Source organism: Chelonia mydas, chromosome 6, assembly GCF_015237465.2.
Source record: "Chelonia mydas isolate rCheMyd1 chromosome 6, rCheMyd1.pri.v2, whole genome shotgun sequence".
Taxonomy (NCBI): Eukaryota; Metazoa; Chordata; order Testudines; family Cheloniidae; genus Chelonia; species Chelonia mydas.
The window spans coordinates 11,143,748-11,164,851 of NC_051246.2; the positions used below are offsets into that span (position 1 = coordinate 11,143,748).

General features: G+C 56.1%; 2 protein-coding genes across 2 annotated transcripts in view; both read right to left on the reverse strand.

Moving 5' to 3' along the window:
* Nucleotides 1–750, reverse strand: part of ITGAL (integrin subunit alpha L) — a 31,110-nt gene extending 30,360 nt beyond the window's left edge. Inside the window, exon 1 of the mRNA XM_027834585.3 lies at nt 66–750. Coding sequence (XP_027690386.2) covers nt 66–126 — 61 coding nt within the window. The 5' untranslated portion in view covers nt 127–750. The remainder of the gene's footprint in view (nt 1–65) is intronic.
* Nucleotides 751–2,050: 1,300 nt separating this feature from the next.
* LOC114022523 (zinc finger protein 271) lies at nt 2,051–20,219 on the reverse strand. Its single transcript, XM_027834589.3, has 6 exons — nt 19,195–20,219; nt 16,000–16,113; nt 13,796–15,126; nt 10,569–10,644; nt 3,677–5,376; nt 2,051–3,274 (listed from the first exon to the last, which is right to left on the reverse strand). The coding sequence occupies exons 1-5, from the start codon at nt 19,301–19,303 to the stop codon at nt 4,289–4,291; spliced, it is 2,718 nt and encodes a 905-aa protein (XP_027690390.3). The 5' UTR covers nt 19,304–20,219; the 3' UTR covers nt 2,051–3,274; nt 3,677–4,288.
* Nucleotides 20,220–21,104: the final 885 nt, after the last annotated feature.

The following is a 21,104-nucleotide window of genomic DNA, read 5'->3' on the forward strand; positions in this document are numbered from 1 at the left end:
GCCTTCCACATGCACCCGGAAGCGGGCTCAGACTGACCGAACCTGGCTCCCTCAATTCAACCCACCTTTGAGAGGCGGCCCGAGCAACAGCAACAGCAGAGGGAAGGCACCTGGGGTCCTGGCCATGTCGGGATCTGGAGCGTGATGGCTCCCCGGGGATCTGGGGCGTTAGATGACGCAGGACATGATGGCAAAGGGAGAAATCCGGCTGGGCGGGCTCGCCAGCCCGTTGTGCAGACAGTGTCTGGGCACAGGCGGAGGGGGAAGGAGCCGGCTTGAGGTGCTGGAAACAGAGTTTGGGGGAAATGATTACGCAGATTTCTATCACCCGCTTTTCCCACGGACGTGGGAGGCGGAGAGGAGCGCAGAAGCATCTGCAGAGCGAGAGCACTTCCTTCCGCTCTTCACGCTGATTTCCAGTGACAAAATTCGAAACATCTGATGGGGAAGGCGGGGGAGCGTCAGAAAATCCTGCCTTGTTTGGGTCAAGTGTCCCCAAGCAGCAGGTTTGGGGAGGGGGTGTCATGTCATGGGACCCCAACTGGAAAAACAGGACTACGTGTAAACTGTGGTCCTGGGGTGCCCTTGCTTTGGGAGTAGGGGTTGTGCCCTTTGACTCCAAGAGATGCCACTGTGATGGGCTGAATGGAAGAAACTGAGCTCAGATCTTTCCCCTCAGCATCGGGGCACGACCCTGCAGCCTGCTGGCAGAACGAGGAGGGGGCCAGGGCCTTGGTTAAGGTGCTGTGCTGGAGACCTGTGTTCAATTCCTCCCTCTGCTATTAGCTCCTGGGTCAGGTCGCCGAGCCCCTGAGCCTTGGTGTCCCCATCTGAAAAACGCTCTACCTAGATCGGGGTCTCAAACTCCATTTCCCTTTGGGCCAGGGCCAGTCCTCAAATCCTCCCAGCGGGCCAATAATGTCACTGAAGATGGTGTGTAGAAAAGAAAATGTTTCTAGTGTATTTTTTCTTTCGAATGTCTTGGAAAGAATACCGCTGTCGTACCACTTGATACAATGCTTCGCCTGCCAGAGAGCCGTTCGTGTTTGCCAGACACCTGGCAATGCTTCAGTTCTCCCAGTTTGTTGATGTTTGGCCTCAGGGAACTGAGCCGTTGAAACCTTCAGGATTGCAGCCAGGTGGGCATCAGAGAGTTGCGTTCGCTATGTTGACTTGTTTATGTTCATTGTGGAAAAAAGTGACTCGTCCTCCACAGCTGACTCCGCCCGGCAACCAATGATGCAACCGCCACGGCTGACTCTGCCCGGCGACTGGTGATGGTATCTCCGTCCCTCTCCCCCAGCCAGTGGGAGCTGCGGGGGGAGGCACCTGCAGCAGACAGAGCCGGCAGCGGGGCTGCATCTCTCCTGCCCGCTCCCCTCCCCCAGGGAGGGATGAAAGAAGTTTTAAAAAAGTTTTCGCGGGCCGCAGCGGGGAGGTTCTCGGGCCGCAGACGGCCCGTGGGCCGGGACTTTGAGACCCCTGACCTAGAGGCTTTAAGTTCCTGGGGGCAGGGACTGTCTCACTGGCACAATGGGGTTCTGACTTCAGTTCAAGCCTCTGGCTGCTACTGTAATACAAACAGCAATAAAAATAGCATCCCAGTTGGGTAATTCCATTTCATTTCCCTCTACCCGCCATGCCCCCCAGTTGTGGCTTCAACTGACTGCAGGATTCTCTTTCACTTCCCTCCTAAAGCACGGTTCCTGTTAATCACCCCCACACTCCACTCCAGAAGCGGCCGCATCTCAGCGCAAAGTGAGAGATCCTTGTTTAAACAGCCCCCATGCCCTCCACCCCCACCAGCTGCGTCTCACGAGGAATCTACTGTAGACTTCAAGTTACGAAGCTCCTAACCCCCTCACTTCCCCAGAGCAGGCCTGTAACAGCGTGGAGACTTTCCTGCCACCAGCCCCACCAACAGCACCTGCTGCTGGATTGACCCCCGCCCCCCCTCCAACCCCAAGGGAATAATTCCCTACCCCCACTGCACTGCCACAGAGGGCCAGGGGAATGATTGAATCTAACAGAAGACATCTCTGCTACCGGAGCATGGACGGAGTAGACGCCTAAACCCCTCCCCATGTGGTCTAGCCACACAGAGTTGGGTCTCGTCTACACTAGAAAGAGTCTGCCGTGTAGCTTATGCCGTGTTGTTGCAGCCAGGCTGGCCCCAGGATATCAGAGGCAAGGTGGGTGAGGTACTCTAGTATCTTTTACTGGACCAGCTTCTGTTGGTAAGAGAGACGCGCGTACACAGAGCTTTTCTTCGGGTTTGGGAAACGTGTAGTTTATAGCACAGAGCTCCTCAAACTGGGGGCCCTGGCCCAAAAGGGGGTCACAAGACTATTGCAGGGGGGTCGCGAGAGCGGTGGCTGCAGTCCAGGCGCCCAGCTCTGGAGGCAGCGCTGTTGCCAGCAGCAGCGCAGAAGTAAGGATGGCATGGGAGGGGGGAGCATCCCTTTTGTTGGGGTGGGGGGCATCACAGCCTGAACTATTTTCAAAGGGGGTCCCCGTCCCAGCAAAAAAGGTTTGAGAACCCCGGTTAGAGCAGGACAGCTATACTAGCAAGCCCCCTTGCGGAGACCTAGCTTATGCCACCAACAGAGTTCCTTTAGCTTGGCTTCTATCGGTTCCCCAGGCAGAATAAGCTATTCCAGCAACAGGGCCTTTTTCACTGGTATCATTGGGTCTCCCCTACGTCTTTTTCCAGCAGAGCTTTGGTGGTCGGGGTGTGATTTTTTTTTTTTTAACTGATACAGTTACATTGCATAACAAGATCTAAGGGCTGGAGGTTGAAGCTAGACAATTTCAGACCGGAAATAAGGGGCAAAGTTTTGTGAGAATAATAATTAAGCATAAGAACAACTCTCCACGGGTCACGGTGGACTCTCCATGACTGGCCATTTTTCAATCCAGATTGGACTGACCTTTTAAAACCAGCCCCTTTGCGCTTTCTCCCATGCTGAACCCTCATGCCGGGGAAAGGCCCCCCCTTAAACATCCTCCTCCTTCAAATCCCTCCTATGCCATCAGTCCTACAAAAAACTTGACAGTGGTTAGACCGCTGGTGCTGAGACCACGGTCAGTCATGCTGACCAGCAGTGTCCCATTGTTTCCTTGTACTCCACCATCATTCCATCTGTATCCATCTGTTGTCTCTTGTTTTAGACTTTGATTGTACGATTTCTGGGACAGGGACTGACGTCTCGTTCCGTGTCTGTACAGCACCAACCACCGTGGGGTTTTGGTCCACACCAAGGATTCCGAGGCACTACGGTAAATAGAAATGAATAGCAATAATAAAAAAAGTCCCTTCATAACAGAATAACTGAGCCCACACTATGGGGGCTGCACCCCTTTAACTAGACCGGTGTAGTGAAAAAGCTACAAATGTGTGTAGACACGGCTTTACTGTGGGACACACCCAAACCAAGCAGAATTTAAAAAAAAATAAAACGGCCAGACTTTTTTCATAAAAGATCAAGAAAAGGGGCCCAAACCCAGCCTTAACTTCCCCCCCCCTGCAGGTCACTTTAAACACTGACATTTGGTCCATTTGCATGGCAGAAATGATGGGTTCTTGTTTTGGGGATTGCTGTTTCACCTTGTTAAATACCACGTCAAACAGACCTTGGAAAAGACAATTCGTACAGAGACAGGAAAGTTCAATTACCACTGAGCAGACTCCACACCTCCGCCACACACTGCCAAGAATGTCAGTATATCACTGCGCTAGGCATAAGGACAGGCTGGGTGATTGTAATGGTCCCTTCTGGCCTTCCACATCTATGGCTGGGATTTCCAAGGGAGAATTTCGAACCTGGTCACTTGACACCATTAGGGTCATTTGAAAATTCCAGTCAATTTATCTGTGATACTCCAGCCACGTTCTCACACCAAAACCACGCTGATATTGGCCAATGGTTGATCTTCTCCTCAGGTTGATTAATCTACCATAATCCAGCCACATTCTCACACGAAAACCATGTTGACATTGACCAGTGGTTGACTTTCTCCTCCGGTTGATTAATTTATGATAATCCAGACACAAATGCACAACAACACCATAGTGATATTGGTCAATAGTTGACGCTCTCCTCCAGCCAATTAATCTACGATGTTCCAGCCATGCTGTCATGCCAATGCCACATTGACGTTGGCCAATGGTTGATGTTCTCCTCCCACCAATGAACCCATAATATTCCAGGCACCTGCTCCTGCCGGCACCACACTGATACTGGCCAATGGTTGACTTCCAATGGATGCACTCCCCTAGTGGCCTCTGTCACGTGTGACTTCTCTGATGCTGGATCAGGGCCGAGCTCTCGATGAAGCTTTTCCCACACTGGGGACACTTGTAGGGCCTTTCGCCTGTGTGGATCCTCCGGTGTCGGAAGAGGGTGGAGCTCTGGCTGAAGCTCTTCCCGCACTCAGGGCAGGTGTAGGGCCGCTCCCCGGTGTGAATCCTCTGATGCCTAATGAGGGTGGCGCTCTGGCTGAAACCCTTCCCACACTGGGTGCACTGGTATGTCTTGGCTTTCAGGTGGGACCCCTCGTGCTGAGCCAGACCTGAGCCATCCCGGAAGCTCCTCCCACACTGGGGGCACTTGAAAGGCTGCTCCCTGGCATGGATGCGCTGATGCCGGAGGAGGTTGGAGCTGCGGCTGAAGCTGCGCCCGCACTCGGGGCATCTGTAGGGTTTCTCTCCAGTATGGATGCGCTGGTGGATGATCAGCGAGGAACTGTCCAAGAAGCTCTTCCCACAGTCAGGGCACTGGAAGGGCCTGACGCCCAGGTGAACCCGGCAGTGGGCAGAGAGCTGGGAGCTCTGGTGGAAGCTCCTCCCGCAATCGGAGCACGTGTAGGGCCGCTCCCCCAGGTGGGTGCGGCGGTGGGCCAGGAGGGCGGAGCGGTGGCGGAAGCTCTTCCCGCAGTCAGGGCAGAGGTAGGGGCGCTCGCCTGCATGGGAGTGCCGGTGCTGCAGGAAGCAGGAGGCCTCGGCGAAGTTCTTCCCGCAATCGGGGCACTGGTGGGGCCGCAGCTCTCGGTGGGTGCGCTGGTGCCGGATCAGGTTGGAGCTGCGGCTGAAGCGCCGGCCACAGTCGGCACAGCGGTAGGGCTGCTCCCCGGAGTGGACACGCCGGTGTGTGAGCAGGGCCGAGCTGTCCACGAAGCTCTTCCCACACTCGTCGCACTTGAAGGGTTTTTCACGGACGTGGGTCCGCTGGTGCCGCAGGAACTGGGTGCTCAGGCTGTAGCTCTTCCCGCACTGGCTGCAGATGGTCAGCGGCTCCCCCAGCTCGGGTGGCAAGAGGGACATTTGGGGGGTTCCTGCCACACCTCTTCCTGAGAAGGTCCCAGCTCCTCCTCGTTCTCACACCCGTCCTGGCACCTGCTGGGAGAGAGAGAATGAACCTCAAACACTATGACTCAGATCCAAGCTCTGATCTCCCCTGGAGCTGGCTGGTTGGCAGGGAGGGAGCTGCCCTGCCCTGCCACCTGCCGGCTCTGGGACCTCCCCTGCCACTCTGCTCCTGCAGCCCGGTCCAGCTGGGAGAGAGAGAGAATCCAGCCGGGGCTCGTTCCCTGCGCTGGGGAGGGAGGAGGGGCAAAGCGGTTTGTCGCTGATCTCAGTCAGGGCCTATGCAGCCCCTGCCACAATGGGGGACCCTGATCTTGGTAGGGGTCTGTGTGGTGTCTGGTACAATGGGGCTTGATCTCAGACTGGGTCTGTGCAGGGCCTGGCACAATGGGGGCCCAGATCTTAGTCAGGATCTGTGCATCGCCCAGTACAATTCACAGATTCCAAGGCCAAAAGAGGCCGTTGTGATCATCTGTTGTGAACTCCCGCTTAACACAGGCCAACGAACTTTCCTAAAATAATTCCTAGAGCGGATCTTTTAGACAAAAACATCCCCTCGATTTTAAAATTGCCAATGATGGAGAATCCACCACGACCCTTCGTAAAATCTTCCAGTTGTTAATTACCCTCACCGTAAAAACGTATGTCTTATTTCCAGTCTGAATTTGTCTAGCTTCAACTTGCACTCATGGGATTGTCTTATATATTTGTCTGCTACATTGAAAAGCCCATTATCAAATATTTGTTCCCCCTGCAGGTTCTTAAAGATTGTAATCAAGTCACCCCTTAACCTTCTCTTTGTTAAACTAAATAGACTGAGCTCCTTGAATCTATCACTATAAAGCCTGTTTTCTAATCCTTCTAATCCTTTAATCGGTCTTGGGGCTCTTTTCTGAACCCTCTCACCAATATATCAACATCCTTCTCTAATTGTGGACACAAGAATGGAACCCACAGTACTCCGGCAGTGGTCACACCAGTGCCAAATATAGAAGTAAAATAACCTTCCTACTCCTACTCAAGATACTGCTGTGTATGCATCCGCTTATGCATAGAATCCGAGAAGATTAGGGTTGGAAGGGACCTCAGGAGGTCACCGAGTCCAACCCCCTGCTCAAAGCAGGACCAACACCAACTAAATCATGTCTTATCCCTTTCGGCCACAGCATCACATGGGGAGCTCATGGTCAGCTGATTATCCGCCATGACCCCCAAGTCTTCAGAGGCATTGCTTCTCAGGATAAAGTCGTATCCTTTGTTTCTATAGTCACATTTAGCCAGGGGTGAAAGTAAGCTGGTACAGGCCTGTACGGCGTATTGCTAAAAAGTGGCCTTCGGTACCGGCCCGTATGGAGGCAACGTGAAAGCACTGCTGTGGCAAAGGACCCTGCTTTGAGGGCAAAAGGAGGAGCTGCCCCGGGGCCGGCGATTTAAATTGCCCCAGGTGGCGCGGGCCAGGCAGCGTGGCTGGGTTGGCTGGGGGACGCTGACCCCCCCAGCCCCGCCCCTTCCACCCAAGGCCCCGCCTCTTACTCCGGTAAGTGCTGAATGTTACTTTCACCCCTGCATTTAGCCATATTAAAACACAGATTGTTCGCTTGCACCCAGGCTACCAAGCAATCCAGATCGCTCCGTACCAGCGACTTGTCCTCCTCGTTATCCATCGCTCCTCCCATTTTGTGTGTTGTCAGTAAACCTTATCAGTGGCGATTTTATATTTTCTGCCAGGTCATCGATAAAAATGTTAAATAGTGGGGGGCCATGAACCGATCCCCGTGGGACCCCGCTAGAAATACACCCACTTGGTGATGATTTTACAGTTCCATTTTCAGACCTATCACTTAGCCAGCTTTTGGTCCCTCTCATGTGCGCCAGCTTAATTTTACATCCTTCTAGTTTTTTTTCAAAATGTCATGCAGTACCAATGCCAATACCTTACCGAAGTCTATCTTACATCAACACTATTGCCTCTGTCAACTGCAGTTATAATCTCATCCGAAAAAACCCCCCACCCAAGTTCTAGCACAGTGGGGCCCCCTGGGCTGTAGGGGAACCCCACTCGGGGGCTGTTAAGTTACTGATCTGATCTATGACACAGGGAAGAGGTGTTTTGACGAATGAGTCACACTCAGCAGTAGAAGTCATTTTGCAAACATCACCTAAGGGCCTTGAAACCACACAGTGTGTTAACCCTTTTCATGCCACGCCAGTGCTGCAAAAAGCAGCCGAAACGTGCAGAGGTGCAGGAGCCAGGGAGTGGTTTCCAGCAGATCCAGGGCTGAGAGTTTGGTTCAATGGCTCTCACGCGAATTGCTGGGGGGGGGAGATCTCAGCACACGACTCCCCTTCATTGCCTGGGGTCAGTAACTTTGCTCCAAGGAAGTGGTACAAACCACAACCTCCAGTGGTGTCCCGGGGGCTCGCTGCTGGGCTGGGGGGTGGGGTGGGGGGACAGCCTGCTGGGCTCAGCTGCACAGACCCACCTCCCCCACCACTGCCCTAAAGCTGGGGGGGGGGGGGTTCTCCGGTCCCAGCCCCCCCTTCGGCTCCGACCCCCCCCGGCCGCTTTGTCCAAGCAACGATTTCCTGCCCCGGCCGCTGTTTCTCTCCCTCCCCGGAGCCGCCGCCCCTGCGCCCCCACTCACCGCCCGGCTGCAGCGCACGGGGTGGGGGGGTTACTGGTTGGTCCCCTGGGGCGCGGGGGGGGGTCTCATTGCAGACAGGGGGTCCGGCCCCTTGGGCAGCGGGTGCTGCCTGAGTCCCCGGCCCAGGGTGCAGGCAGGGGGGTTGGACAGGAAGGTCCCTGCGCTATTGCAACCCCGCGGCCGGCTCCACTCCGGGAAGATCCGCTTTGGATAGCCCGGCCTGGCGGCCCCAGGAGCCGGGAAAGGCTCTGCAGGGGGCGGAAGGATGCAGGGTCCCCCGCGGGGGGCTGGGCTGGAGAGAGGGGGGGATAGATCCCTCCTGTGGAGGATGCACCAGTTCCCCACACCTTCAGGAGAGACCCCTGGCCCCCCCATCCCTGGCGCACCCACATCCGTTGGCTCCTCTTGCCCCATCTCCGGATCCCCCAGTCTCGCCGGGAGGGTGGCCCTGCCCAGCTGCCCCAGTGTCCGTCCATGCCCGCCCTGGCTCCAGGTCTTGGTTTGGGGGTTCAGCTGGGACCACGAGGAGCCGGCGCTGGGGGAGCTCAGCGGACTGGTGCAGATTCCCTGGGGCGGATAACACAGACCCCCTAGCTAGGGCTGTGTGGGGCAGGCTCACAGTCCCAGAGCGAACTCACAGCAGGAGCAGATATTGGGGGACCCATTATGGGCCTGGCTGGACTTTAATGCAGCGCCCCACAAAATCTACTGGGAATTCCGCCCCCCACAGGATGGTCCTAAAGAGGGCACCATGCTCCCTGCCAAAGAGCCCGCAGGGAAACCCCAGGGGGCTCTTTCTCTGATATACCCAAGGCCATTATAACTGGGGCTCCAGGACCAGAGCCAGGAGAGTGCAAAGCATTGGGGCGGGGGTCATTCCCCAGGGGCCACAGTGATCACAGCCAGCTGGGAACTAGGGCCTTACTGGGGAGCCAGGTCTGGATACCTGCTGGGAATGGATAGCTTGGGGCAGGGCCGCAGAATGCCTGGGAACCTCCAGCATCTCCAGGCCCAGGAGGGGACTGTCTTTTACAAGGAACAGGCCAAAACACCATGTTCCCCTATGATCTGATCTGTAACCACTGCTCTAGACTCCACGCCCCTCCCAGCACTGCAGACAGAACCCAGGAGTCCTGCTCTACCCCACATCCCTCCCAGAGCTAGGGAGAGAAGTCAGGAAAGCTGATCCTACATTCAGTGCTTGTCGCCCAGTTAATTGTGTGGCTTGTGGGCTAAAAGCGTAGCCACATCCCCCTCTGGGGGCTGGTCCACAGAACAAAAGGGGCTCAGGCCACGCCAGTCACCTATGTGATAAGATTCTTAGAGTCGCACATGATGGGATTGTTTTTCCTAGTTTCCTTTAAAAAAAAATCCTGGTTTATTGAAGTCACACAGTGAGAAATTGCCCTGCAAAGACCAGGTTTGACAGTGAAAAGCCCATTGGAATCTGACAATTCATGGGTTCCTGCCCCCACATCACCCATTTTAGGTCAAGGAGATGGGGTGTGGCCAGATGCCTGGGAGCTTCTCGGGCTGCTCTGGGCCCAGGAGAACTAGGAGCTTGGTAAGCGCTGTGGAGAGAGGAGCTGGGTGCCTTATGGAGGAGATGGCTGCCCCCCACCTGGGAACATCCATCTGTCTGGCCTCTCAGGGAGCAGCCCCTCCTGTTCCCAGCAGCCTATTGCGTTCACGCACTCCATGGCTCCCGAATGTGGCTGGGGGCACTCTGCTGCACAGATCTCCTGTGCTGCCCTGAAACTTGCTGCGGGGGCAAAGGGGGGGAACCTTCTGGGCTCAGCTGCACAGACCCCGCTTCCCTCCATGCAGCTCCCAGGGCTGGCTGGGGGGAATCTCTGGTCCCAGCTGTGGTTCAGGTTCCCAACCCCTTGTCCCTACGGCTGCTTCCTCCAGGCAGGGATTTCCTGTCTCTGCCACTGTTTCTCTCCCTCCCCCGGAGCCACCTCTCACTGAGACTCTTCTCTGCATCTCCCCTGTGCCCGGCGCCCCCACTCACTGCTCCAGCTAGGAGGGGTCTGTGGCAGTTGGAACTTTGAGGCTCAGGAGGTTCCAGGGTCAGTGGAACATTGGGGCCTGGAACCTGGGCCAGATGGAATCTTGGGGTCAGGAATGTTCCATAGCCATGGGGGCAGATGGAACACTAAGGCTTGGAAGGTTCCGTGACTGCTGTACATGGGAGCAGACTGGGTGCAGTTGGGATGGGGTTGTGTCCTTTGGGGTCCGCTGAGGAGAGGGAGAGACCCTAGCTGGCTTTCCCCACCACCACCCTAGAGACAGAGGCATTCACCTCTCTCAGATCCTTTTTTGAGATCCTCACTGAGGTGAGATGGGACTGATGCCAGCCCTTGCAGACTGAAGTTCCCTCACCCCGGGCAAGGGAGAGCAGCAACCAGAAAACGCTGGGAGAGATGGGGTTAAACCACAGGAACCTCCCACTAAGCAAAGGAAATCTTGCTGCAACCTTACACCCCTCCAACTTGCCCTGGTTATCCAGCATCTTCCATTGGCTGGGTGTGACACAGCCATAGGAGGACTCTTACCCTCTGGACCATAATTCCTGAGTTGGCTGGGCAGGGTCAGGAGGGATCCTGATGGGTTTGGCTGAACTGACCTGTCCTTTAGACATAGCCCAGGGAGTGACACACCTTATAGAAAAGAGTCACTTCACTTCAATCTTTTAGATAATAATTCACAAGCCGAGTTAGGTCCCATTCAGCCACCCGTCCTGAAAGCTTGATGGCTCATTTATCCTTCTGGGAAATTCCTGAGAGTCCAAGTCAACGTGGATCTTACTGAAACAAGATTTGTTAGGAAAAACAAGGAGACAACCACATAAAGGTATCCAAGACCAAGGTGTCCAAATTAGCCAGGTCTAAGGCATCCCACCCTTGCCCAAACTGGGCCACACAACTCTGTCATGGTAGTAAAGAAATAGTAAGGTCTCACACTCCCATTTCTTTGTTTGCATTACAGTAGCATCTCGGGGCCCCGTTCTGCTGGGCGTTGCACAGAAACACACTCAGAAACAGCTCCTGGCCTGAAGAAATTACCAATTAAACAGAGAAAGGGACAGATAGGGAAATTGAGACAGAGCTGCCCACAATCTCATGAAGAGGCTCGGGCAGGAACCAGATTTGTAGAGCTCTAGCCCAGTGACTTACTTGTAAAACACTGCCTCCAAGTGCCCGGAGAACTCATTCCCAGGCTCACCCTTGGGGACCCTGTTCTTCTGTAGTCACGTCTTTCAGCTCTACCAGTCCATCTCCTGCGGGGTTCCTATGATCACACCAGTTAGCCCCACAACCTGCCTCACAGCGATTGATCTCCTTGAGTCTATCTATTTAGCTTAACAAAGAGAAGGTTATAGACTTGATCACAGTCTAAGTACCTACAGGGGAAACAAATATGTGATTGTGGGCTCTTCCATCTAGCAGAAGAAGGTATAACAAGTTCCAAAGGCCAGAAGTTAAAGCTAGACAAATTCAGACTAGAAATAAGGTGTCAGTTTTTAACATTGAGAGTAATTAACCTTTGGAACAATTTACGAAGTGATGGATTTTGCGTCACTGGCAATTTTTAAATCAAGATTGTTTGTTTTTCAAAAAGCTCTGCTCTTGGAATTTTTGGGGGGAAGTTCTATGGCCTGTGTTCTGCAGGAGGTCAGATAGGCTGATGACAATGGTCGTTCTGGCCTTGGAATCTATGAATATTACTTTATCATTTTGACTTTTACTTTATATTAAAATTTATAATATAATACTGCCACGCTCTTATACATGGTGCTTTTCCTCAAGTAGATCTCAAAAAGTGCTTTACAAAGGTCAAGTATCATCACCTCCATTTTACAGATGGGGAAACTGAGGCACAGAAGGGTGACATGACCTGCCCAAGGTCACCCAGCAGGCCAGTGGCAGAGCTGGGAATAGAATCCATGTCTCAGTGCAGTGTGCGATCCACTAGACCAGGGGTTCTCACAACAAATTTTTTGGGGGCCTCAGAGTGCGGCCACCAACTCTTGCTGGTGGCCGCGCTGACAAGTTTTCCTAAAATATTTAATGAACTTTAGGAAAAACATATAAATATGCACATATGTCCAAATCATTGTAATTTATGTAGGGTTTTTTCAGACTCGGTAATACAAATAATTTACAGCTGTCTCTATTCGTTACTGGACATAAACAGAATAGAAACACAAATAAGGTGCTTCCCGTGTTCTTGTCTTTTTTGTGGTTTCTTTTGCTTTTTTGGTTGAGCTTTTTCTTCCCCCCTAAGACTTGCTAGCTGATAAGTTTTCTGCTGTGAAAGTGATCTTTGTATGTTTGCTAATATCACTTTTCACAGCAGACTTACTCAGCCCCGGCAAGCCCTGGGACAGATTAAGTCCTGGTTGGGGAGGTGGGCAGGGAGGCAGTGGGGCCCAGGGACAATAGGGGTGTGCGTAGGGGATGGTGAGCCTGGGGCTGGAGCCTGAACCAGAGCCGCCACTGCGTGGATGGAGACCGAAGCCCCATGGCTGAACCCTGCCCACCCTACCCCCGGGAAAGTGGGGAATTCACCAGTTGTCTGCACCTGCAGCGTGTGTGTCTCCAGAGGGGGGCAGAGACCAACCACTGCTGGTGGCCCTGGGAGAGGGGCCACTGCTGTGCGCCCCTCTGCCCCCATCACAGCCCAGGAGGCTGTTGCCACAAGAAAAGGCCCTGGTGGCGAAACACTGCCCTAGACCACACGGCCTCTCAGATAACAGAAGATATAATTAGTCAAAACAATAAATGAAATATTTTCCCCAATAATATTTTGTGAAAAATTCTCAGCTTTCAACAAATCGGGGCGAAAATCAAATTTTTTAAAATTTCTGATATTCAAAGTTTTCATCCCATGGGAAATTCAATCAGTTTAGGGGTTAGCAGCAGACTCACAGAGTCATAGAATGGAGGGCTGGAAGGGTCCTTGAGAAGTCATCTAGTCCTCTCCTCCACACTGAGGCAGGATCAAATATACCTAGACCCTCAATGAGAGGTGGGAGCTGTCCGAGATCTGGAACTGTTCTTAAAAACCTCCAGGGCCACAAATTCCACATAAATTCTGATACACGCTCCAGTCACCAGAGGGAAGACAAGAGGACATCTCTGTGCAAGCAGGGGGTGCATACCCACTCCAGAAAGGTACCCACAATGCCCCTTGTGACGAAGTGGGGGATTGTCTTGTTTTTTCCAATGGTTTGCATGCATAGGGGGTGGGACTCAGTTTCCCTGGGTGTTACTGGTTCAATGAGGTGATGGAAGAGGGAATTTGTTGTTACAGAGGACCGGCGAGGGAACTTGGGACCCCAGCCAATGGCCTGGAGAATGGATACCCCAGCAACTGGGGACCTGGCGACCCGGAGGCTCAGCTCAGGAGTCGCCCTGAGAGTTTCCTATGCTGTGTTCAAACGCTCAATAAACCCTCCTGATTTATGTTGGCCGAGAGTCGCTCCGGTCTAGAGAACAGGGTGGCATTATTCCCTTTGGGAGTGGAGGCCCCGGGGGTCCAGAGCAAGTGGACTCCCTGAGGGGGCCGACGGCGAGAAACAGGTGTGCTAAGGCTCAGAGAGGTGCGGCTCCAGGAGGTGGAGGGGCTTAACTCCCGAGACAGAGTGGACCCCCAAGAAGGGCTGTCACACTGAAGGGGGTTCCCCCCACGGACCGCACGGGGCTACGAGTGGGCACGACCTGTGAGTCCGAGACACCCCTGCGCGGGCAGGGCAGGCCCCCCGCTGGCGCCCCTAGGCCGTGTGCATTTTCTGGTGCCTGGCGAGGTAGGAGCTGAGGCTGAAGCTCTTGCAGCAGTCGGGGCATTTGTAGGGTTTCTCTTCCGAGTGGATCTTCTGGTGCTGGATGAGGGTGCAGCTCTCGCGGAAGCCCTTCCCGCAGTCCGAGCAGCGGAAGGGCCGCTCCTCCGAGTGGGTCCGGCGGTGCTTGATGAACGCGGAGCTCCAGTTGAAGCTCTTGCCGCACTGGGCGCAGCGGTAGGGCCGCTCCCCGGTGTGGGTGCGCTGGTGCTTGATGAGGGTGGAGCGGTGGCTGAAGCTGCGCCCGCAGGCAGGGCACCCGTAGGGCCGCTCCCCCGTGTGGACGCGCCGGTGCTGAGCCAGCTGGAAGCCGTGGCTGAAGCCCTTCCCGCAGTCAGGGCAGGGGTGGGGTTTCTCTCCGGTGTGGATGTGCTGGTGGGAGCGGAGGTGGGAGCTGCGGCCGAAGCTCTGCCCGCAGTCGGGGCAGCGGTAGGGCCGCTCCCCGGTGTGGATCCGCTGGTGTTGGATAAGCAGCCGGCTCAGTTTGAAGCTCTTCCCGCACTCAGCGCACTCATAGGGCCGCTCCTCGCTGTGCACCTTCTGATGCCGGCTCAGGGCCAGTTTGGTGCCAAAGCTCTTCCCGCACTGGGGGCACGGGTGAGGCCTGTCCTCTGCACCCATCCCACCGCCCACACCAGGGCGTTCCCCGGTGTGGGCATGCTGGTGCTGGATCAGGTAGGAGCTGTCCCCAAAGCTCTTCCCACAGGCCGCACACCTGTAGGGCCGCTCCCCGGTGTGGGTGCGCTGGTGCTTGGCCAGGTGGGAGCTCTGGCTGAAGCCCTTCCCGCAGTCGGGGCATTTGTAGGGACGCTCCCCGGTGTGGACCCGCTGGTGGACAACAAGGTGGGAGCTGACCCCAAAGCCCTTCCCGCAGTCGGGGCACTGGAAGGGTCTCTCGCCCGTGTGGGTGCGCTGGTGCTGGAGGAGGTGGGAGCTGCAGGTAAAACCCTTCCCGCAGTCAGGGCATTGATGGGGCCTCTCCTCTCTATGGGATCTCTGGTGCTCAGCGAGGTCTTTGTATTGAGAGAAGCTCTCCCCACACTGCCCACATATGGCCAGTCTCTCCTCCGGACGCCCAGAGGAGTCTTGGAGCTGCCAGGGATCTCCTTCCCGCTCAGCAGAGCTCTCCCTTGGGAGGTTTCCTCCCTGCCGTCCTGCCCCACCGACGTCTCCCTGCTCGGGGCTCCAGGACGTCGCGTGTCGCTCAGGTTCTGCAGGCCCTTCTTGCTGGGGATTCTCCTCCTCGTTCTCGCTGGCTGCCCCGGCACCTGCTGGGAGAGCGAGAGAGAGAATCCAGCCAGGGCTTGTTCCCTGTGCTGGCGAGGGGAGGCCAAGTAGTTGGTCACGGGTGGAGCAGAAAGCCTGATGGGCAGGAAGCGAAATCCCACAAACCCTTCCCTGAAGAGAGAGGAGGGGCGGGGTCTGTTCCAGTGGCCCAGCTGAGCCCCCAGAGAAAGGCTGAAGGGAGGGAGGGCTCCTGCCAGGCATCAGGCAGGACAGGTGGAAGCTGGGAGTGACACCTGCCATGAGGACAGGACACCTGCTAGGGACGGTGCTGAGTGAGACGAGATGATCAGGGAATTATTTATATTTGTATGTGATACGAAGGCTAGGACCGAAAACTCAGAGCCTTGAATAACGAGGATATATCTGAAACTCATATTGCAACGCTCATTTAATCTTTTAGAACAAGGACGAAGGAAGCGGGGAGTACCAGCTGGTATTGAAGGTGGGGATCAGGCTAGATCCCACCCTTGTGTAAATGGGCATCACTCCACTGGAGTCAATGGGCCAGATCCCTGCTGGTGGGAATCAACAAGCAACACGGATTGACATTAGCTGTGGATCTGGCCATACATTGCTAGGGCCCGATACACGGAGCTATGTCGGGCCAAACCCTTGTATGTTGCATCCCTTTCCCGCCCAGCACCCTTTGCCTCTTAAGGGTGAAAGCTCTTTGGGTCAGGCACTTGGTCTCTGTGTTTGTGCAGCACCTGGCACCGCGGGGCACCGCACCTGAGCAAGGCGTGTACGTGCTGCCACACTAGCGGAGACAGAACTGGGGGCTCCCGGGGCTTGGCTGGGATCCCAGCTGCCCCCTTCCCTCCCGGACGGTCTCCGAGCCGGTGTGGCTCATTCCTCACCTGGGTGGGCGCCTCTCGGGGTCTCCCTTTCCTCGGAGCCCGGGAGATCCGGGACCCTCGGCTCTTCCCCTGGCTCCATGCGGGGGATCCCGGCCAGGTTGGGCTCGGGGAATCCTGTTTAGGAGAAGAAACTGGTGAGATGCGCCTAGGCTTGAACCCCGCCCCGCTCTTTGCTGGGGGGGATGTTCCCAGGGGCCCTTTGAGGCAGGGAGACCCCTGGGGGCAGATGGGCCGCGCCCCCTGCAGGGGAATCAAGGATCTCCAGGCACACGGGGCCGGGGGGGGGGCGAAGGGGGGGCAGCAGCTGGCCCCTTGTAGCGATGGGTCCGGGCACGGCCCCATGGAGGAGCTGCCGGTGGGATCTCAGCACGAGGGGTTTATTGAACATGCACGGGGAGGGGAGGGCAGGGCTGGAACAGGGACCCTGCCGGCCTCAGCTGCACAGACCCCCGGAGCTGGCTGGGGGCGGGGGGGTCTCTCCGGTCCCAGTTCGGCTCCGATCCCCCCCCCCGGGCAGCGATGTCCCGCCTCTGCGGCTGGGTCTCCCCGCTCCCGCCGCACGTGGGCCGGGACTGCGCCGGCCGCTCCCTTCCGGCCCGGGCTCGGCGGCTCTCGGAGCTCGCTGGTTTTAACTCTGAGCTCGCCAGAGCACCGGCGATGGGGAGACCCCCCCGCCCCGAACAGGCACCAAAGACCCCGGCGCGGAGCCAGTGTCTAACCCCCCCCCCCCGGGAAACCCGGGATGAGCCCCCGCCGCAGGGCAGGTGGGGGATACTCTGCACCCCACTTGCAATGGGGGACATCACGCCCTCCCTCAGAGACCCCCCCCCGGGAACCCTGCACCCCCCCCGGGGCCGGACCCTGGCTCTGACATATCCTGGGCTGTTGTAACCCCTGCCCCTGTAGTGGGGGCTCCAGGCAGGGCCAGATTGACACCTTACGCGCCCCTAGGCACAGCGTCTTCAGCGCCCCCCCCCAGCTGACCTTGGTGTTTTCCATTCAAAAATGAAACTTTTAACCCACTATTAACTTTTAGGCGCCCCTAGAACGCCGCCAGCACCCCTAGGCACGTGCCTCCTGGGCCTAACTGGGAATCCGGCCCTGGCTCCAGGAACTAGAGTGTGGGAGTGGGATCTGGGTACCCACTGGGAACTGATATTAGGGGTGGGGATGGTCAGAAGTCTGGGAGCCTCCAGGGCAGTGCTGGCCACAGAGGGGACTTTCCCCAGATGTCCCTGGCTCCTGAACGAGCAGCTCCCTGCAACTTGGAGAGAGGAGCCAGGCGCTGGAGAGAGCAGGAGGCCATGGGCTGGCCTCTCAGGGAACTCCGGTTTCTAGCGGCCTTTGGGACTTTCACACCAACCCGAAGAATAACCCACACAGGGTGACTCGTGTGTCCCCATCTAGTGGCCAGACTATTTCTGGACATTTATGAGCTTCCTGCAGCCTCTCAGCTGAGGGCCCTGATCCCATCACTCAGGCAGCCGTGCCTTGAGCTTTCAGATCCAGAGCTCCCGGGTTCAATCCAGGCAGACGTCCCGGCCAGAGGCATCATTACAAGAGGCTGCAAGATCCAGCAGAGCAAAGAGCCCGCAGCATTTGGATTCCAAATCCCGAAGCGGGGAATGGGCGACAGGGAATGGATCACTTCATCCTGTTCTGTTCATTCCCCCTGGGGCACCTGGCATTGGCCACTGTCGGAAGACAGGATACTGGGCTAGATGGACTTTGGTCTGACCCAGTAGGGCCGTTCTTATGTTCTTAATTCGGGACAGGCATAGATATATAGGGTACAGGCTGGGCCTGGGGGTTAATGTTTCCTGCTGAGCAGGGGAAGGGAAAGTAACTCACTCTAATGCAGATACTTCCAGAACTCAGTTCCCTTTCAGCCTGGCTGAGAGAACCTTGTCTCCAAAACAGATTGCCAAATAATATCAGCCCGTCCCTTGCCATATCAGCCCATCCCCTGGCTGATATGGCAGGGGACGGGCTGATATTATTTAGCACCCCACACATGAAGGTTACAAGACATCTTAATGAGCAAGGGCACTGGATTCTACCCCATATGGAAGAAATTGGAGGAGACTCAATGCGGTCAGACTCTCAGCTGGTGTAAAGTGGCATCGCTCCAGTGATTTCAATGAGGCTCTATAGCCCATTATGTCAAGGCTCTGAACCTTCTCCCCAACCCACCATGTAATTCAGGGACCGGGTCTCTCTCAGCATGGTTTTCCTGGCATCTGATAAGATTCAAGCTCCCACCAAAGCATCTCCACACACATCATTACACTCAGCTTTGATGACATTTCTCTGTTGGGCTGTAACGCGATCACTTTTGAATGCCCTGGCTGATCAATTCCGCAGTTTCAGGCCCTGTTCTAGGCGTCAAGGGGCAGAACCCCATGGATCTGGCAAAAAACAGGAAAAAAACCCCCAGAAAACCGGAATGGCGAAATGCGGGGTGCACCCAGCCCTTGGTCTTTGGTTAGCAGAGCTACACCTTCCGCCATCTCCATAATTGTCCGTAGCTCAAAGGAGAGGTTGATGACCGCCGTTTACACCTTCCTGTGTCCCAGCACCCCCATCTCAGTTTGAAAGGTTGACATCCTGCATGACTTAGCTCCCAGACAGAAAGAAAATAAAAACAGGGGGAAGGGGCAAAGCGGGGTGTGAGGGGGCGTACAGAGCCCCTGGCATGAGTGGGAGAATGGGGGACCCTGGTACAGGGGGAATAGGAGCACAGAGACCCTGGCATGGGGGAATGGGGGCATGGAGAACCCCTGCTAGAGGGAAAATGAGGGACCCTGATATGGGGGAAGGGGGAATACATAGAGAGAAGGGGGGAATAGGGGATGGGGAGGCAGATAGAGCCTCAGGAATGGGAGGTGAACAGGGGATAATTGTATGGGGGATGGAGCCATATGGGGGATGGAGCCATATGTATGGGGTATGGTATGGGGGATGGAGCCATATGTGCTGAGGAGGGGAGTCCCAGAAATAGAAAGGGATGAGAGGGTGGCCCACAGGAGCTAGTAGGGGAAGTAGAAGAATGCAAGGAGCCCCTGGCTTGTGCAACGGGCTCAGCCTGCAGAAGCAACCAAGTGTGAAACTCTCTCGTTTAAAGGTGATTTGAAGGCCAGAAGGGACCGTTGGGATCATCTAGTTTGATCTCTGTAACGCAGGCCGGAGACTCACCCAGTGATCTCTGCACGAAGCCCACAGCTCGTGGCCGAGCTACAGCATGTCTTCGAGGATACCCTGCCAGTCGCCCCCTAAAGACCCCAAGGGAAGGAGAATCCACCATGTCCCTTGGTAAGGCTGCCCCAGTGTCTGTCAAAAATGTGCCCCTTCTCTCCGGTCTGCCGCAGCTCCCAGCTGTGGATCTCGTTCAGACTTTGTCGATGACAGAGCCATCTGCCATCAGGAACCTCCTTCCCATGCAGGGGTGTGTAAACCCGAACCAAGTTACCTCTGAGCCTTCCCTTGGAGAAACCAAAGAGACGGAGCTTCTTCTGTCTTTCACTACAAGGAAGGTTTTTCCAGACCTGGAATCATTCTTGTGGCCTGCACTTCAGGCCACTCTGCTCCCTTGCAGTCCAGGCTGAGACCTAACGTGGGGGGCGGAATACCCCGCACATGCTACTGTAGGGTTCACACACCTTTCTCTGCAGCAGCTGGGACGCTGTCCGAGTTGGCATACGGCACTAGATGGTGCTAGGATCTGAGCCAGTCTTGCAATGCCTATGAACCCACTCCAGACGCTGGGAGTGGGCAACAGGGGATGGATCACACAACGATTATCTGTTCTGCTCATTCTCTCGGAAGCACCTGGCACTGGCCACTGTCGGAAGACTGGATACTGGGCTAGATGGACCTTTGGTCTGACCCAGCATGGCCGTCCTTATGAACTGTGGGCACCAGAACTGGGTATAGTCTCTGGGGATGGTCTCCTGGTTCCTATTCGACGTTCCCCTGCTCATAGAGCCTAGGATCCTGGCCGGCCTTCACAGCCACCGCAGCACTCTGGGAACTCACTTGATGGCAGAGGCTGAGCTACCAGGTCAGCTTCTTTCCCACACAGCCTGTGGGTCAATGGCAGGTGGTTTCCTGGATGGGAATTCCCTGGTGCTGAATCATGACTGAGCCCCTCTCCTCGAGGTGGGTCCGTGGCCGGGCCCCTCTGAGCTGATTTCCTGGTGTCTAGCGGTAGTCAATCTTCCACCCAAACTTCCCACCCTTCTCCCGCCCCATGTCACTGAGTGGCAGGGGTCCCCTCGCTGTGGATCCCCTGGTGCCGAATCAGGTTGGAGCTGCGGCTCAAGCCCTTCCCGCAGCCGGCACAGCGGAAGGGCCGCTCCCCGGTGTGGGTGCGTTGGTGGGCCACGAGCGCCGAGCTCCCCCCAAAGCCCTTCCTGCACTCGAGGCACGCGTAGGGCCGCTCTCCCATGTGGCAGCGCCGGTGATGGAGCAGGCTGGAGCTGCAGCTGAAGCGTTTGAGGCACTAGGTGCCCTGGTAGAGTTTCTCCCCCGGGCAGGCTTCATTCTCCTCCAGGGGCTCTCCCTGCTGCTGTCCTGCCCCGCCTGGGCTCTCGCTGGCTCCTCCCCACGTCCTGTGCAGCTCTGTTCCCGCCGACCCTTCCTGCTGGGGATTCGCCTCCTCGTTCTCACTCGCTGTCCTGGCACCTTCTGGGGGAGAGCGAGAGAAAGAGAGGCAGCTGATGGGCAGGAAGTGAATCTCCCCAAGGCTGGGTCAGGCAGGGCAGGTGGGAGCCGGGAGTGATGCCTGCCCTGAGGACAGGGGACAAGACAAGACAGACTGGGAAGCTCCCAATGGCTTTGCTGGGATCCCAGCTTTCCCCTGCTCTCTGAGCCGGCGTCACTCACTCCTCACCTCTCAGGCTCTCCCTTTCCTTGGAGTCCTGGAGAATCAGGATGCTGGGCTCCTCCCCGCGCTCCATCCGGGAGATCATGGCAGGTTTGGCTGAGGGCGTGAAAGCAGAGAGGAGATGTAGCGCAGCATTGCCATAACTGGCCCCTGAATTCAGCGGATCGAGAATTTTCCATGGAGATTTGCTCCGGGTCGTGGGGAGAGATTGGTAGACGCT

Excerpts from the sequence above, each read along its gene's own strand:
- LOC114022523 (XM_027834589.3), bottom strand. The coding sequence starts at position 19,303 with ATGGTGGATTCTCCTTCCCTTGGGGTCTTTAGGGGGCGACTGGCAGGG. Across the intron at positions 15,127-15,999 it reads CCCGAGAGGCGCCCACCCAG|CAGGTGCCGGGGCAGCCAGC; the intron begins GTGAGGAATGAG and ends TCGCTCTCCCAG. Across the intron at positions 10,645-13,795 it reads GGCACCAGAAAATGCACACG|GACAGGTCAGTTCAGCCAAA; the intron begins GCCTAGGGGCGC and ends CTATGTCTAAAG.